Source organism: Megalobrama amblycephala, linkage group LG7, assembly GCF_018812025.1.
Source record: "Megalobrama amblycephala isolate DHTTF-2021 linkage group LG7, ASM1881202v1, whole genome shotgun sequence".
Classification (NCBI taxonomy): domain Eukaryota; kingdom Metazoa; phylum Chordata; class Actinopteri; order Cypriniformes; family Xenocyprididae; genus Megalobrama; species Megalobrama amblycephala.
The window spans coordinates 12,581,183-12,600,389 of NC_063050.1; the positions used below are offsets into that span (position 1 = coordinate 12,581,183).

Below are 19,207 nucleotides of genomic sequence, written 5' to 3' on the forward strand. Positions count from 1 at the left end.
CTCCTGGAGAAACTTGCGACCTCGCTGCTGTGCTGTAACGCCAACAGAAAGTGCTGCACCACTTCAAAGGCTGAAGAACACTCTGACTTCAAACAGTCTTGAAAGCTGAAGAGACCAACCGGTTGGCTCCGAAGCGAAAGACAGAGTGCGATTGCATCTGCTTCCTATTTATATACACCTGTCGGGGGCGGTGCGCATTATGCAAATATCGCACGCCAATTCCATTGGCTTGTTTTAGTTCACTCGAAGCTGATAGGGCTCTCTAGCGATATCCCAATTCGTCGGTCACTACTGACGTACGTTGAACGGGAACTGAAAGGGAACTCTGATTAATGAATTAATAAGTATCAGTGCTTGGCAAAATGTGATATTTCACTATTAGCTAACTAATATTTTTTCATACCTCCCAGAGGACTGCTCACTGGGGGGAGTGAATAAACAGTTACACTCTCTTTACCCACAACATAGGTGTCCTTAAGCAAGGCACCTATCCCCGAATCGCTCTGCGGGCAACATACTGGCCACACATCATGCCACTTTCATTTTCACTCCCTAGTGATGACTGAAGTCATTATAACCTCTTTGAGGTTGTAAGGTTTTGGATAGTAATTCCTATGTATTTGGTAACACTTGAGTCATTACTAGTTGGTTACCATGATCTTCACTTTACAATAGTGATCCAAATAATTAGTAATTCCTTTAGAAGGTTGTAGTAACACATGTCATCCAAAACCTTACAAAAACCTCAAACATTTACAGTGACCCAAGTTATCATCAGAGTTGGAAAGTAGGAAATTACAAATACTTTCGGTACAGTACTTCATTGTTTTTTCTACTTTCTTGAGTATAATTAAGTTATGGTACATTTACTTGAGTTGAATAAACTGCCTATGGAGCAACAGGATGGAGCTGGTCAGGTTTTGGTGAGGGGGAAGGAGCGAGGACTCAATGATTCAGGTTGATGAGCTCTTTCTTTATTAATAAAAATAAAACAAAAACAAACAAAAACTACCCCATGGGGGAAAACAAGACAAGGCAGCAAGACTGGCATCAAGGCTTGACAGGGTCAGGACACATGAGGGTACCTTAGACAACGAACACGCACAAGACTGCAAACACAAGGAGAATAAATAGGAGAGCAAACAAGGCAGGTAACGAGGGAGGACAGGTGGGGCAAATGAACCAATAATGAGGTAACAAGGTGGGCATGGTCACGACAATAGACATGAGAGCACATGGCACAAAGAAACACATGACAAGCTCACACCAAACAAAAAAAAAAATGGGCTCACACCAAACAAAAAACACAAACTCTAAATGAGACATGAACACGCAGCTAATAAGAGAACCCATAAGCCACGTGTTCACACAAAACAAGACAACATGAGAGCACACAGCCCGAGAAACACAGACAGCACAAGACAAAAACATGAAAGTATGCGGCAGGTGTAAACAAACTGCATGATACACAAAACATGACAATACAAGAGCGCCTGGCTGGTAAGAACCGACCAGGCAATTCACAAACACGAGACAAGAATGAACGGCAAGTGAAAGTACACTCAACCGTGCGATCACAATAAAGACAGGACAGGGAGGGCAAGTGTCCTAATCCCGACACAAAACCGAAACTGAACTAGACATGAGTGCCGGGATCCAAACAGCATGCTCCCAACATGAAACAAGACATGCAGACAAGAGAGCGCATGGCTCGAGAACACTCAAGGCCGTACACTCACACAAAGACAGGACAAGAACGGGAGTGTCAGAGCTCTGTCACAAAACCAAGAAATAAACTAGACAGAAGTGACAGAACCCTGACAGAGCTGGCATTTGATAGGCATAGAACCCTGCGCTTCAGCCAAAATGGTCAAGGTCTGATTTGAGTGCAAAACCAATCATAACTTCCAGTTCAGCTGGGAGGGCAGGGTGTTCAAACCATGCTTTTGACATTGACTCAATGAATTGGTATCACTACTGTTTTAATATTTTAGTGAATGTAAGTGAGCTGTGCTCATATTCTGATTTTAAATTGTAATCTTGGCATCTCCTGAAATGGGTCATACCATTGATATTACTAGAGCACTGAGCAGTTGAAGTAAATAGAAAAGTCTGCTCATACATGGTTATACATGGCATTTATTGCATGGACACAGGGGCGGGTTTAAACAAAGTCAGGATCTCAGGCCCCCCACACCTCACTCCCCAACATTATGTAATATTTTACTCTGATTTGCACATAATAGTAATATTGAATAGAATTAAATGAGACATTAAAAAAAAAAAAAATTATTTTACTTTGAACTGCTTAACAAAAAAATGTATACACTTTGGCACTTGCTCCCTTCAGCTTTAAGATATAAACTTTCTTGGTTTTGGATTAATCAAGAATAATTTTGTCAATTTTCTTAGTCCTCCGAGTCCCCTGTTGTTTTAGCTATGAGAAAATAAACCTCTTGGTTTTAGCTTGAAAAATTGTCTTCTTTAACTATGTTGTGAAATAGGCTATCTGATATTCTGATTCTCAGATATGTGTTAGTGATTGTAATTTGTCTTTCAAACACCTTTATAATGATCATGTTAGATGATAACGGGTGATAGGTGCCAAAATCCTAATAGTTTGCTCTTCAGCACAGGGAATTAGAGTTTTTGGATTTAACACGCATATTCATACACTTCTCTCGAAAGACATGAAAGTAATTGGCAGATGATCTGGGAGAATAATATAGTAAACCATTATCTACACAATGTATTTCTGACGTGAATAAAACACAGTTTTATTTGCTGCTTCCATAGACATCAGTGTGAATTATACTAACTAAATATGATTTTTTTTTGCTAGTATTATGTGTATTTAAATGAAACCTAAAATAAACATGTTGTTGAGGAAAACAGACAAATCTTGTCTTTTCTTTCACTTCTAAATCTTTATACAAGAAATCCTGCAGGTCATAAAGAACTTTTGTTTTTCCACCTCCACGAAGAGACGTGTCCTATCCATTATGCCCAGACAGCACAGCCATGTGGGGCCCAGATGGGTTTCACCTGGGTTATCTAACTGGGGCACAGCCAGTTTTGCCCATAGTTTCCATGTAGGCTCCACATGGTTTAGCCCAGATGAAATTAACACTACTCAGTGTGCACACTACAGGCTGTTAAATGTAACATTGAATCAATTTTGGAGTAAATAAGATAATAAAGTGATAAGCAGAATCACCAAAGGACAGAGGAACAATAAGAACAGAAAGCAAAGCACAAGAACTACAGTTGATTTCAGCTGAATGATTCAGCTGAGAATGATTATGAACTCCATAAACAGCATTAATAATAATAGTTTATTTAAAAATAATAGCTTAATTTGTAGTTACTATGATGGTGATCAGTGTTTGCTTTAGTTGAGCTCTTGACGCTTGACATTTTATCTTTTTTTTTTTTTTTCTTTTTTTGATCCGATGTTGACTATTTGTTGATGATACAGATGTAATCATCATGAAGTGGCATTATGTGCACTCATGACAATCATTGCTTATACAATCCCTGTAACTCTACAGCATGGAATCCAGCAGTACTTTAATCAGAAAAAACTGAAAGACAATGCAAGAGACTTGAGCAAGATGGCGCCAGTGTGTCGGTCGGCTTGCCGTCAGCTCCGTCAGCTCCGATGTTTGATTGTGTTGTCACTTGCGCTATTTTGGTACTGTTCTGTTGCTGCTACAAGGTCCAATGATCGGAATACTTTGCTGGATCTCAGATATGCGCTGGTGAGCCCTGCTTTCTATGACGGATGTCACTCTCCGTTTACCTGCCCTATTGCTGAGTGCGTCATTCGGTTACCTTGCTGTATCTCCGACCGGAGGAAGCGTTGGTGGCGCCGGGGCAAACGTGGAGGCGTGCGGGTGAGGATTAGGAGAGGAGCGGGTGCTTCTTCTGTACAGTTGGGTCCCTGCCAGCGCTCTAAAGACATTCTAGGTCGGATTGATCTTTACCTGGCTCGACGTTCGTGGGATTTGAGGTACTCTTGCCATGTACACATTGCCCTGCATCAACCCCAAATGCCCGTTAGCCCTGCTCAGCCTAGACTGCGTGTCCGTAGTGGTGGGGTAAACTTGCGGAACATCCGCGCTTTACAATATTCTCGCTGCCCCCAGGCTGCGGGCTATTCAAATGCAAAAGTGGCCTTGGTCAACAGTAGGTCAGTGTCTAACAAGACTTTTATTTTGAATGACTTTTTTTCTCGTCACAACTTGGATTTTCTGTTTTTAACCGACACATGGATTAGTGCTGGAGTTGGCCAGTCGTCTGTTTTCGATGAACTTTGCCCAACTAACTGTTCATTTATAAGCACGCCAAGGAGTGTCGGAAGAGGAGGCGGCGTAGCTCTTGTTTTTAGGAACAATTTTAAATTACGGACACTCCCTGCAGGGAGTTTTTCCACCTTTGAACTGCAATGTGTAATTATAGAATCTGTTATGTCACCATTGGTTTGTGTACTGATCTATAGGCCTCCTAAGCCTGACAAAGACTTTATAACAGAATTCTCTGATTTTATTTCTCATTTTGTGTCACTGTATGATCGTCTACTTATACTTGGTGACTTTAATATACATGTTTGCTGTCCGGATAGACCCATGGTTAATGAATTCTGTGGTGTAATAGATGCCTTTGGCCTTACGCAACATATAGATAAAGCTACGCATAAACTGGGACATACACTTGATTTAATTTTATCGTATGGTTTTAAAGTTGATAATATTGTCTTTGAGGAGGCCACTTTTTCTGATCATAAGCCCATTACATTTGACATCACCCTTTTCAGTCACCTGCAAATTGTTAGAGTTCAGGAACATTACTCTCGTCAGATAAATTCTCTTACTGCAACTCAGTTTTCTGATAGTTTTTTGAGTGGAAATGTTGCATCTATTATTGCAACAGCGGCATCGTTCTCCTCTAGTCCAGATGAATTAGTTACCCTTTTTCACTCATCTTGTTCTACCATACTTGACTCTGTAGCACCTTTAACATACACTCGCTCTAAATTAAAATCTCATTATTGGTTAGATGAGGATACGCGCTCTCTTAGGCAGGCATGTCGTAAAGCTGAAAGGAAATGGAAAAAGGATCATCTCAATGTTTCTTTTCAAATTTTTAAATCTGCATTAGCTTCTTTTCAGGCAGCAGCTAAAATAGCCAGAGCAAAACATCTCTCAGATTTGATCAGTAAACACTCAAATAGACCAAAAATTTTATTTAGTACGATAAACTCTGTTATCAATCCCGTAAATTCTCCAGTTGTTGATGTATCTACTGATACCTGTGAGAGATTTCTTAGGTTTTTTATTAATAAAATTGAGAATCTTAGATCAGTGTTTACACCTACTTCATCTGCTATTTCGTTTGTTAGCTCAGGGGTACTGGTTACCTTTAACCAATTTCAGCCCATCTCTCTCACTGAATTGAGGGATTTAGTGTCACATATGAAACTTACCACCTCATCTTATGATTCTATCCCTTCATCTATTATAAAGGATGTTTTTGATGTAGTTAGCCCCTCCATTCAGGTCATTTTAAATTCATGTCTTGCGTCTGGCACTGTCCCTTCATGTTTTAAACATGCGGTTGTCCAACCCTTGCTTAAAAAACATGATCTCGATGTTAAATGCCTAAATAATTATCGTCCCATTTCTAAGCTTCCTTTTATCTCTAAAGTACTGGAAAAAGCGGTATTGTCACAGTTGCTCCCCTTTTTGACTACTCACAATATATTAGAACCTTTTCAGTCAGGTTTTAGATCACTGCATAGTACTGAAACTGCTTTGCTTAAAGTAACCAATGATCTTCTCCTTACACTAGATTCAGGTGATAATGCCATCCTGATATTATTGGATCTTAGTGCTGCCTTCGACACTGTCGATCATAACATCCTTCTTACTCGCCTTGATCAGCAGGTGGGCATTAGGGAGACTGCGTTACTTTGGTTTCGGTCCTATCTTAATGAAAGGACTTTCTCTGTCTCTATTGGCAATTTCTCCTCATCCTCTGCTTCTGTCTCATATGGGGTCCCTCAGTGATCCATCTTGGGTCCTATTCTTTTTAGTCTATATATGCTCCCACTGGGCGACATCATAAGGAAGCATAACATCTCGTTTCATCTTTATGCGGATGATTCACAATTGTACCTGCCTCTAAAATCTAGCGATTCCATACAGTCTCTTCTGGCCTGTCTCGAAGACATCAAAACTTGGATGGTTAACAACTTTCTCAGGTTAAATAGTGATAAAACGGAAGTGATTGTGTTTGGTTCTCCCAAGGCAAGATGCACTGTGGTAGAAAATTTAGGTCACTTCTCCACATTTATCAAACCTTATGCCAGAAATTTGGGTGTCATTCTTGACTCAGAACTCTGCCTTGAAAAACAGATTAGTTCTGTTGTTAAAAACAGTTTTTATCAGCTCAGAATGATTTCACGCCTGAAGCCATTCTTATCTTTTAACGATCTTGAAAAAGTTATCCATGCCTTCATTACATCGCGGCTGGATTATTGTAATTCTCTCTATCTTGGCCTCCCACAATCATCACTTAGACGTCTGCAGTTAGTACAAAACGCAGCAGCACGTTTTTTAACCGGCACTAGGAGGCGCGAGCATATAACCCCTATTCTGGCTTCCTTGCATTGGCTCCCAGTTCCTTTTAGGATCCAGTTTAAAGTTTTATTGTTTGTTTTTAAAGCACTTAATGGGCTTTCCCCAACTTATATCACTGACCTTGTACAGCCATATTCAATTCAAAGGTCACTGAGATCCTCAAACAATGGGCTCCTGTTTGTGCCGCGCTCACGGCTTAAACAGAGAGGTGATAGAGCATTCGCAGTTGCTGCTCCACGTTTGTGGAACCAGCTGCCCCAGCATATTAGATCTGCCCCTTCCATTGATGCATTTAAATCCAGGTTAAAAACTTATTTTTATTCTCTGGCCTTCCCTGCTTCTTAAACTGGTATTTCTGCTGTTATGTATTTTTGTGTTGTGTGCCCTGATTTTGAAGATTTCATTTCATTTCATTTTTTTTTTTTTTTTTTTTTTTTTTAAATTTTATTACTTATTATTCTTTATTTATTGATTTTATATGTGTGTTTTTCATTGTACAGCACTTTGGGCAGTTTGCGCTGTGTGTAAATGTGCTTTATAAATTAAAATTACTTACTTACTTACTTACTTACTTACTTTTAAAATGTGTACAAAAGTTTCATGTTCCTGTTTAAAAATGCATTGTACATTAAACACTTGCAAACTTAAACTCCTGCAAGATTTATTCACACACAGACATCAAGAATCAGCGTATGAATCTCAACAATGGTGACATGCTTCATGCAGCAATGCATTCTGGGTACATCATACAAAATTCATCCATGGCTGATCATCATCTGATCACATTTTATTTTGCCTTTCTTGCCATAACAAACAGTTACAGCAGCCAGAGAAAAACTAACATTAAAAAAAGTCAAGAGTCAAACTGCATAACAAAAGCAAACACTGATCTTGATAATGGTGACATCAAACAAAACTATTATTTTCAACAAATCATCAACATTTAAACCTCTGCTAATTCTCAGTAAGAACTTCTGTAGATGTGTGTCAGAAATAAAGTCAGTCTGGTTAGTAATAAGTGAAGCTGGTAATGCTGTTTGTGGAGTTGTTTAATCCTCTGCTGAGATTTTGAGAGATTTAATTATGAGCTGTAATGAATCTATTGTAGAATTGTTTATTTTTGGCATTATTTATATATAAGATTGGTGGGGGTAGCATTTTGAGTCATTTCAGTGAACTGGGACCAGTGTGTGCTTCTTTTTTTATGTTTATGACATTAAAGCTGCCCTAGAACGTCTTTTTAAAAGATGTAATATAAGTCTAAGGTGTCCCCTGAATGTGTCTGTGAAGTTTCAGCTCAAAATACCCCATAGATTTTTTTTTTTTATTCATTTTTTTAACTGCCTATTTTGGGGCATCATTAACTATGCACCGATATATAGGTTGCGGCCCCTTTAATTGCTCGTGCTCCCCGCCCCCGGAGCTCGCGCTTGCCTTGAACAGCATAAACAAAGTTCACACAGCTAATATAACCCTCAAAATGGATCTTTACAAAGTGTTCGTCATGCAGCATGTCTAATCGCGTAAGTATTGTATTTATTTGGATGTTTACATTTGATTCTGAATGAGTTTGATGGTGCTCTGTGGCTAAAGTTAACATTACACACTGTTGGAGAGATCCAGACGTTAATACTGCCTGCCCTTGTCTAATGCCTTGAACATGGGCTGGCATATGCAAATATTGGGGGCGTACATATTAATGATCCTGACTGTTACATAACAGTCGGTGTTATGTTGAGATTCGCCTGTTCTTCGGAGGTCTTTTAAACAAATGAGATTTATATAAGAAGGAGGAAACAATGGAGTTTGAGACTCAGTGTATGTCTTTTACATTTACTGAACTCTTGTTATTTAACTATGCCAAGGTAAATTCAATATTTAATTCTAGGGCACCTTTAATGTTTTGGGTAAATGATTTACTTGTCAGGCAAATAGCTGCATAGTAAGCGGGATAATTTTTACAGTGGTCTTGTATCACCCTGAAGAGGTTTCTTTGGCATAACAATCTACTGACTGTACACTACCCCTTAGTCTCCCCCTTTTTTATAACTCTGGGCATCCCCTAGAACCCCTCGATATCACTGTAAATAAAGATGATTTGACTTGCATTTATTACATGTCAAAGTTAAAAATTATAGAGTATAATATAGGTGCCTGCAGGTGGCACTTTGACTATAACTGAATATTGCCATGTAGATGACTTCAGGTCAGGACTATTATCAAATATGTGAAGTTTGGGGCAGATTGGACATTGTATGCCTGAGTTACAACAACGTCCTGTTTTATGGCTTTAATCGCATACTTTAGCATTTAGCAAAGTTTTGCATGATTTAACGTGTTTCTAGCATGTTTGGTTATGGCATATTTAAATGTGTTAATTATATAAACTAGATAAGAGTAGTAATTTAAAATTCAAAGCCTGATTTAAAAAAAAAAAAAAAAAAAAAAAAATCCACATTCAAACCAAAATAGCTGACTTCCTGTTGGTCGGAGCTAATCACTGTAAAATAGAAATTTGTCCGGCTTGGTGAGAGCAATATGTGTACTGAGTTTGGTGACTGTTGACTGTCTACATCTGCCATGTTTTGAAAAAAAAAAAAAAAAGGAAAAATAAAATGGTGATTGTAAAGTATGTTTGAAAGTGACACACTTCCTACTGCCAGTTGGTGACGCTATGACTTTGACTCACAATAGTCACATCAATGTGATCGTACTCCGACAACAAACACGCAGCTGAAGTTTCATCCAAATCAGTCAATGTATGAAGAGGTTATAACACGCTTCCTGTTTCCCATTTCTCGCCATAAATTAATTTTAATGCCATGGCCAAACCATTCAAGATACCAAAGGTCCTCACACCACTGGTGCTCGGGCCCTAAATACACAACCAAACCTATCCACAAAATATACAACGAGTGCAACTGATAACACGATAGTGAAACACCAAAACAACTAAAACACAGGAAACTTAACTAAAACATAAGAAAAAAACAACAACTCAAAACCAGAAACAAATACAGATCACCCATAACAAAAGTATAATATGTAATATAATAAATTAATATAATAAGATGTATAAACGGTAATCAATTGTTTTAGAAAACAGATATTTATATTCCCAAATAAATCTTATCATATTTGGATGTCTCCCAATATGTTCCCATTTTTTTCTAATCTTTTTGTCACCTAGATATAATTCACTTATATGCAGTATATTATATGCATACATACTTATTAATAAGTGAGTAATATACACATACATATTTATAGTTTTTTTTTTTTAGTCATGATAGCACTTCCATTTACATCACATATACTCACATGTTTAGATTTAAATAAACCTCTTACCTGTTGATTTTGATGTACTAAGCAGTAAAGTCAATCCAGCATATAAAATAAATCGGTACATCTTTCAAGAGTTTGCTACCGACCCTAATGCAAGAAAGATAACCTCAGAAAAGCAACCTAACATAAATAATGCTTCTTTAATGACTGATCATGCTTAAATGGAAACTGACTGATATGTTTTGACATCAGACTATTACTGTATTTAAACTCCACCCACACATTATTTTATACTAATATAACAGGTTCTCAGTGTGGGTCTCCAGAGTTCAGTAAGATTTTTTCTTTATCAAAATATCAAATATTATATGGATTCACCCTGTTAAATACTTAAAAATTGTAAAGAACTGATGTAATATTGTTATGTTATATTTGTAACGATACAGCTGAACACTTTCACATTGTAAATGAATGTTGTTGTTTTTTTGTTTTTTTTTATGAAAGCCTACACTCTTTAAAAAACATATTTGGTTCCACAAAGAATGTTTTAACATCCATGGAAACTTTCTATCCCACAAAATGTTCCTTATAGTGGAAAAAGGTTATTTTTGGAACTAAAAATGGTTGTGGTTACATTGTGTACCCTCTTGGAACCTTTATTTTTAAAAGTGTGTCTTTATCTTGTAAGATTCAATAAAAAAATAAAATAAAATTATTATTAAGGAAAACCTCATTAGTCAAGCCAATTTAATAATGATTTTACCTGGACTGACCTTTTAATGTTAACAAATTAAATTAAATTAACCCTCTGGGGTTTTGTGTGTACAAATCAGCCATGATGCAGAAAAAAAGTACAAAGCAATGAAGGGGTGACACTCTAAAATGTCTAAATATCTAAAATAGACACATGCCACCCATCGACCACAGACACACATATGAACGGGTGTGGCTGAAACAATATGGTAAAATTGAGCCAGGAGGCTCAAATAACAGACTGAAATCAGGTTAGCTCTGATAAAGCATTCATGTTCATTTTTTTTTTTTTTTTTTTTTTTTTTTTTTTTGATGTTATGTGCATTATGTCTTTCTCTGTGTTCAGGTTTGAGCCATATGGCACAAGCACAACTGGCTTTTAAAGGGAATGAGAGACACGACTCTGGTTGGTTTAATAGGGACAACCCTTTCAGACAATGCACCAGGCGCACCGACCATTTTTCCCGTCCTTAAACTAGCAAAACTAGTAAACTTGTGCACCGTCCGCATGACGTAATTTTCGTCACGCGGAGGGCTCGCGGCTGGCCACACACTCCGTCAGCGTACGCGTGCAACAGCGCATGCACAAGCAGGACAGAAGAGTCTAGTAGGTGGAAATGTGCACAGTACTGAGCACAATGTGCAGTCGTCGAAGAAGAGTGTGTATAGAGCGATTCAAAAACAAGACGTGTAAACTCAGAAGCATGCCTTCTCCATCGTTTTTGTTTCTTGTTCTCTTGGTGTATCTTCTAAGTTGCAATGGTGGATGCACTATTTTTCTTCTCCAATCCTGCCCAGCGAATGTCCCGTTGATGACAATGTCTGGAGTATAGAAAAATGTTTACTGCGCATGTGTTGAACTCGGTCATCCGCGCACATCCGTGGTTTAGTATACTTTAAAGGATGCTCGTACACGTCTTGCGCGGAAAGTGAAGGGGTAAAGTGCACTTGCTTTAGACCATGTGCTTAGATCTTTAAAATAGGGCCAATTGTCTCTATTTTAACATAAAATGCAGCTTTAATTGAAAATTAATTCAAAAATAGAACAAACATGTTTGTATTATTTTCAATAAAGAAAAAAAATGTATCATAATTATTGATAATTATTGCAAAAATATTAATTAGTACCATGACATTTTCTCAAAATAAAAAAGAAAATAAGAAAAAAAAATATATTATTGAACAAAAAAATGTTGCATTGATTTTACTGAAAATAAAACAAATGTTACATGTCAGGTATTCGGTCACTTTTGACCTTGAGCAACACCATGTAACCCCCAAATAAACAGTACCAGAGGGTTAAAAAAAATCATTAATGTGTTATAAATATTAACATTAACTATGTTGTTGTTGATAGTTTACAGTAGTTATTATTGCATTAACCAATGTTAACAAATGTAACCTTATTGTAAAGTGTTAATAAACTTCAGATTTCCTGAATCTGATTGTCCGGTTGTCTAGTTTAAGTAATGTGGAGAAACCTGAATTTCTCCTGTTTATTTCCTGCATGGTTTTGTTTGAATAACAAATATGAATTCTATTGATAGAGTTCTGGGTCCTTGCATTCCAGAAGCATAGGTCACCTTTGCAATTCAGAGGCCCGTTGGTTCATTGTAAGGTATGCAATGAAACTGCAATTACTTTATTATCTTTGTTATATTTAATATAAAAGCAGACCCCTTCTGATGTGAGGCTCGTTTCAAGTAAAACAGCTGAAACATAGCAAAGGCTTCTACTGTCCAGAAAATATCCTGAAAGCATAAAAATTTTCTTTGGCTCAAACAATGCTGTCAGACTATTGTTTTCTGTTAGTGAATGTGTTTGATTCTAAACAAGTTCTTCATGGTTACAGATTCCCTGTAAGTAAAGCATTGTTCTTAGTAGAAGGAGTTTGCATATTATGAACTATTTAGCTGATGCAGTGCCTAAACGCTCCTTACTAACATATACCCTAGTAAAAAAAAAAATTAAGTTATACTTAAGCACAATTTATTTGTATGTACTGAAAAAAATGTTTTCAATCATCCAGTTAAAAAAATAAAAATAAATAATAATAATAATAATAATAATAATAATAATAATAATAATAATAATCTGACACTTAAAAGAATATCCTTGCTCTCCAAAGATTTATATTGGTAATGAATGGGGGGCATGTTTTGAAGACAAAAATCCATTATAAAAAATAAAAAAAAAACAAACAAAAAAAAATCCATACTGCTCCAGTGGGTTAATAAAGGCATTCTGAAATGAAATGAGTTTTTGTAACAAATATATATATATATATATATATATATATATATATATATATATATATATATATTACAGCCTGCTGCTCCTACACATGAAGTCATTAACATTACATGGAAGTATGAGCTATTTCTCAAATTCCCAAAAAAATTATAAAAAAAAAAAATCCAAACGGGTTAACACATAAAGTTGTCATGTAAAACATCTGCAATTGCTGATAAAGAAGCAACTCTGTAATAATCAAGGGTCAAGAGCTCAACTAAAGCAACCTATAACCTGAAATAAAGTCAGTCTGGTTAGTAATAAGTGAAGCTGGTAATGCCGTTTGTGGAGTTGTAGTTTCTTATTTCTCTTTCTTTCAGTGTTTGTTCACAGCAGGTGTTTGAATGATTGAAAGAATGTTTCAGGAACATCATACTAACCTTCAAATAACATTCCACTAACATTAAGGAAACTGGACAATTTATGTTCTTGGAATGTTACAAATCAACGTTACTACAATGTTGAATTTTAAATCAAAATTAAGTTGAAAGAACGTTTGAGGAATGTTATACCTTATAAAAACGTTCCTGTAACATCAAGAAAACTGGATGATTTTATTGTTCCCAGAACCAACACTGAATATTTAGAGAACGTTCTTATAACAAAAGGCTATCAAAGTTTGACCTAAAATCTGTATTTGATAAAAAAACTTTGAAGTTGACATAACATCAAGTGTATGTTTATGTATAAAGAGAAGAACTCATCACGTGGAATATTGTTATAAGACAGAGAACTTGGTTCTTTCTGTTTCACTTTAGCAAGAAAACAAAAGAGTCTATGGTTCTTTCTTACTGATGAAACCTGAGGTAACATGAAGGCAAAACCAAGTTCTATGGCATTTCCAGCTCAACACTGTCCCCTAGCGGCCAGGAGCATTTCTGTTGCATAGTGATTATAACCGTCTGATCATATTTGTTTTGTAAAATTGTGCTGATCAGATGAAATCAAAATATGTCAACTAAGAAAGGATGGATAAGAATGCATACTGTATAAATATATGTTGTGTTTAACATCTCTGTCGCTTGTGCAGTCTAACAAAGTTTGAAGGTAAACTTTACTAAAAAATTAATAGCACAAATTGCACCAAAAGCACAAATAGTTTGGACACGTCCATGTTTATTCATTTTATTTATTAATTTATTTTCTCTCTGAAATGGTGGATAATCACACAGCATCAGAATATTATGCATGCAAGCAAAATATATTTGCATATGAGCACACAATGCTGTTTCTCTTGAACCTGGATGAAATCTTTGTCAGGGCTGCACAAAGGTCAGCTGCACATCTCCACTAACTTCCAAAACATCAATCTCTTCCATGTTGTTGTAGCGACGGCTGAAAGTGTGAGTTTTTTTACCACTGACAAACACCTCGTAATTATCAGGACAGCAACAAATGGTGACCTGAAATGCACAAAGACAAGACCACACCCAGATGCGTGGATATTGATACAATATTATGAAGCAAATATCACAACCTCTATTGTACAGTCAGGGATCATAAAGTCATATGTACCAGAAAATTTTGCCCTCTCTCAAAAGGCATCTGTCCAGACCGTTCCTCCTCGCCCCACTTCCCATTCTCGTAACAGTTGCAAACAACCACATTCTCATCAAAACGAGGACTGTAGTCAAACGCAATTCCAGTTCTGTGTCGTAGACTAAACCCTACTCTGTTGACTAAAGAAAATGAGAGGAACAGAGGAGTATATCAATGACCAGGTAGATGTCATTACAACATTCCAGCAGTATAGTAGGATTTTTAAAAGCATTTTTAAAACAGAATATATTTGATATTATATCTGTGTCAGAAACAACCCACATAGCAAGAAACCATCTAAACGATATTAAATCAATGTTAATTTGCCAATTTTAACTGCATTGAATTAATGTCACTTTTGCAAAACCCAATTAATGTTGAAAAAAAAAATCTATTCAAAAATTTCATCCAAAAATCAATGGCAATGTCACTGAATCAATGTTAAAATGTGATGTTGGTTCAACATCATGTTTGCACTCTCAGAAATTAAAACAACAACTACAACTGACTTACAGGGATAGTTCATCCAAAAATGAAAATTTGATGTTCATCTGCTTACCCGCAGGGCATCCAAGATGTAGGTGACTTTGTTTCTTCAGTAGAACACAAATGATGATTTTGAACTCCATCCGTTGCCGTCTATCAGTCGTATAATGCATGTCAATGGGAACTTTGTCTATGAGAGTCAAAAAACATGTACAGACAAATCCAAATTAAACCCTGCGGCTCGTGACGACACATTGATGTCCTAAGACACAAAAAGATCAGTTTGTGTGAGAAACCGAACATTATTTATATAATTTTTTACCTCTAATACACCACTATGTCCAACTGCCTTGAGCATCCGGTTAGTGAGGTCTGAACATGCTCTGACAACGGAAGTGATGTCTCGCATACATTGAGGCAAAGCATGAGACATCACTTCCGTCATCAGAACGCGTTTTCTGACCTCAACAACAGGGTTTAATTTGGATTTGTCTGTGCGTGATGTTTTTTACTCTTATAGATGGAGTTCCCATTGACATGCATTATACGACTGATAGACGGCAACGGTTGGAGTTAAAAATCATCATTTGTGTTCTACTGAAGAAAGAAAGTCACCTACATCTTGAATGCCCTGCGGGTAAGCAGATAAACATCAAATTTTATTTTTGGGTGAACTATCCCTTTAAAGCCACACAGTCTGAAATAAACTGCAAATAAAAGAAATTAAATCTCTCAATATTTCAACAGAAGTTTTTTTTTTTTTTTTTCCACTGTTAACCAGGGATAAAATTAATGAATTATTTTACTTTGTGATGCAGAAAACTTTCAACTTTTGATCATCTTTACTTCTGGGTCTCCTTACAACATATTGTGTTTCCGTAAACACAATTACAAACTCACATAAAAAGCCAAGAGTCAAACTGTCCAACTAAAGGAAACACTGACCACCATAATGGTGACCAACATTTTCAATAAAACATCAACATGTTAATTCTCAAAAAGAACTTCTGCTGAGATCTTGAGAGATTTAATGTCTTCTTTTGTCTTCAGTTGATTTCAGGCTGTGTGGTTTTAAGTCAGTTGTAGTTTGTGTCTTGAGAGATTTAAAGCTGCTGCGGCACACTGGTAATCTTGAATTTGAACGCCTGTACACTGTGCATGAGAGGGGTGTGATCAGCGCGCACGCGAGCTTGATTGATTGACACTGCCAAGACACTCCTTCTGGCTCTGATTGGTTGTTTCTTACCGGGAGCGGTGCATTTCTGCAAATGGCAATAGGGCCACTGGGAGGAGCCAGAGGAGCTTGATTTTTTCACAGATTATCTGTCTCATATTCTACTGTCAGGACATAATGTCAGGTTTAACAAATATGTAAAAAATATTTTTTTTACAAAAGTTACCTACAGCAGCTTTAATGTCTTCTTTTATCTTCAGTTGATTTCAGGCTGTGTGGCTTTAAGTCAGTTGTAGTTGTGTTTCATTTTCTGAGAGTGCAAGAATGATGTTGAACCAACATCACATTGTAACATTGGTTCAATGCCATTACCATTGATTTTTTGTTGAAATTTCAACATTTTTTCAAAATTAATTATGGGTACAAAAGTGATGTTTATTTAATGCAGTTAACATTGACACATTAACATTGATTTAACATTGTTTGATGGTTGCTTGCTATCTGGGAAATGATACTGCCAAACCTTTTTGCTTGGGGATTGATGACTCCCTGGATGACAATGCATTTTCCAGGCTGTACTCCACCATATATGATGCTTTTGTATGGGACCATCTGTTTGTTGGTCAAAATAATTAAAGATATTCATCATATACTGCAATATGACACATTGCATATTAACAATTAAGTTAATGTACTTAGAGAAAACATTGCATAATAAGTTATTTAATAAAATAATCTTAAAATGATAAATACTGAAAATGTGACATTTGTTTCATGATAATATTCAACAACATTTAGAGATCTGCAGAAAGTCTTCATCAAAATGTTCTCTTAAAGCACCAGAATCACCAGAAAGTGTGAGAGAAATCCAGTCCAGAAAATTAAATAACACAATTTTGCAAAATGTGTGCAAACCACACATTTGTTGTATTGTTACTGGATATAAACATTTTAGAGCACCAAATAGAGGGTTTCCACACATTTAAACCTTTAGGTCATTCTTATTCTTCAAGTGACCCAGAGATTTAGATTATTTGTCTATCAAACATCTGTGCAAAATGCCATTGCCTTCAGGCAGGGCTGTTGCCATAGAGTTCAATTTTTACCATGCAGAGTAGACAAAGTACAATACGCTTACAATAACTGTTTCACAATGACAAGTTCTGATTTTGGCTCTGCATCTCTGTTAAAAAGAGTAAGTACAAAGACTGGGTGCAGATAATATGGAGAAAGCGTACACTTTGCTAATTTACATGTACTAGCCAAATTTTAACAATACAGTGCTGATCAGCAAACTTTTCCTTTAAAATAACTCACCAGAGATCCTGGAAGAGCAGGAAGGTGGGACTGTAAGGAAATGCAGATATTTAGGATGGGAACACATTTAGCAGAACTCAAGAACAAAAACAACCAAAAACAACCAAATGTTAACACAAAACAAAACACTGGAAGAAATAAGGGCTTAAATAACAACCAATTAAACTATCTAGAAAACACAGGGAACAGGCAAAACGCAGGGAACAGAAAGAAAATGAAATCAAAACAGAACAAGGCCGTTACAATATGGTGCGAATCTTATTCCCTCATTTCACAACAACTTGTCAAAAATACATCTGTACACACTGATACATCAGATTAGAATTAACACAGAATATGCTATACATACTGTATAATGCTGTCATCTGACTGTTAATGTACCCCAGTTTCCCTTACATAGCAAAATGCCCAGTGTTAAATGAACACCCAAAGTGTACATATGAGTCCATCTTGCCGGGTGTTAAAAAGTAACACTGAAGCAGTGTTAAAGTTAATGAGATAATTGATTGATGATTGAGTGATGATTGACAATTAGTGGAGACACCTGATGATAATAAGCAGAATCATTGAAAAAAAGAGAGAAAAAAGGTGTTAATTAATGTTTTATGAATGTTTCATTTCAAGTCACCATGAAAGAGGTCAGCGTTTGCTTTAGTTGGGCTCTTGACTCTTTACCTTTCATTATTAATTGTTCTCTGGCTGCTCCAGCTTTGTGTTTGTAAAGCACATTTGTTATGGTCACAATATAATTTGATGATGTAATCATCATGTGATGGCCTGATGTCATTTAGAGACTAAATCTCTGACTGTGTGCTTGATGTGCAGCTTTAGTATTAGTGATTGTAGGCCTGTGATTTTACAGCTTGAGATCAAGAATGACTTTGTTTTTCCTTTTTTTTTTTTTTTTTAAGAATAATATATCATGCACTGCAGCTTCAGTGTTTAAACACACAAAGACATCAAGAATCAGCATCTGATTCTCAAGAACGGTGACGATAAATAAATACAAAATACTGACAAACAGATCAACTCTGAACATCACAAAACAAGCTACTGTCACAACAAAACAACAGAAAAATAAAAGCAAACATGAACAATCTACGAAAATTACAGGACAATTCAGCTGCATAATTTATTCATGCAGCAATGCATGATGGGAGCCTTGGATGAGTTTTGATTGGTGGCTCCCATCATGCACTGCAACATGAAGCACTTTGTTTGATTGTCACCATTGTTGAGGGTCATATGCTGATTCTTGATGTCTGTGTGTGTTTAAAAAAAAAAAAATAGCAACAGAATGTGGCCCAGATCCGGCCCACATCTGGTACATGTGGATTATATGCGGACCAGATGTGGGCCAGATCTGGGCCGACACTATGTTGCTATCAGGGTTGTCTTTTGTCAGATCAAATTTAGTCCCAACTAGAATTGTCAGAGTGTTGGAGCAATAATGCCTGGGCTCCAGATGCCATTTTTCACAGATAGAGTCTAGAAGGAGAAACATATCAAGAACACAACCATCTGAGGGTAGGAAAGTGGGCAAAGCCTGTCAAATTCCTCCACCCCTAATGAATCCCACAGTGCCAGTTTGACTGGATTCCCATCAACAATCTCAATGGCAGAATAATTATTATACACAGTGGGGACAAACTCCCCTGTAAAACGATTGGAGGCGTAGCTGATCATAATACATGTTTTTTTTCCTACAGTCCTGCCCTCA

At 36.6% G+C, this 19,207-nt stretch overlaps 1 protein-coding gene across 2 annotated transcripts; it reads right to left on the minus strand.

The window, feature by feature from the left end:
• Positions 1-14,123: 14,123 nt before the first annotated feature.
• On the minus strand, positions 14,124-17,937 carry LOC125271402 (galectin-5-like). 2 transcript variants are annotated; one of them, XM_048195476.1, is made up of 5 exons: positions 17,837-17,937; positions 17,488-17,517; positions 16,694-16,782; positions 14,487-14,643; positions 14,124-14,374 (listed from the first exon to the last, which is right to left on the minus strand). In XM_048195476.1, exons 3-5 carry the CDS (start codon positions 16,780-16,782, stop codon positions 14,228-14,230), a joined length of 393 nt encoding a protein of 130 aa, XP_048051433.1. In that variant the 5' UTR covers positions 17,488-17,517; positions 17,837-17,937; the 3' UTR covers positions 14,124-14,227. The 2 variants fall into 2 exon arrangements, with proteins under 2 accessions (XP_048051433.1, XP_048051434.1); XM_048195477.1 differs by having other exon boundaries at positions 14,487-14,650.
• Between the last annotated feature and the right edge of the window lie 1,270 nt (positions 17,938-19,207).

Bases quoted from the DNA above. Each gene is read 5' to 3' on its own strand.
- LOC125271402 (XM_048195476.1), bottom strand. From the start codon at position 16,782: ATGGTCCCATACAAAAGCATCATATATGGTGGAGTACAGCCTGGAAAA. The intron at 14,644-16,693 runs GTTTGGCAGTAT...TTTAGTCAACAG, and splicing joins ATCAATCCCCAAGCAAAAAG to AGTAGGGTTTAGTCTACGAC. The intron at 14,375-14,486 runs GTACATATGACT...TGTGCATTTCAG, and splicing joins AGAGAGGGCAAAATTTTCTG to GTCACCATTTGTTGCTGTCC.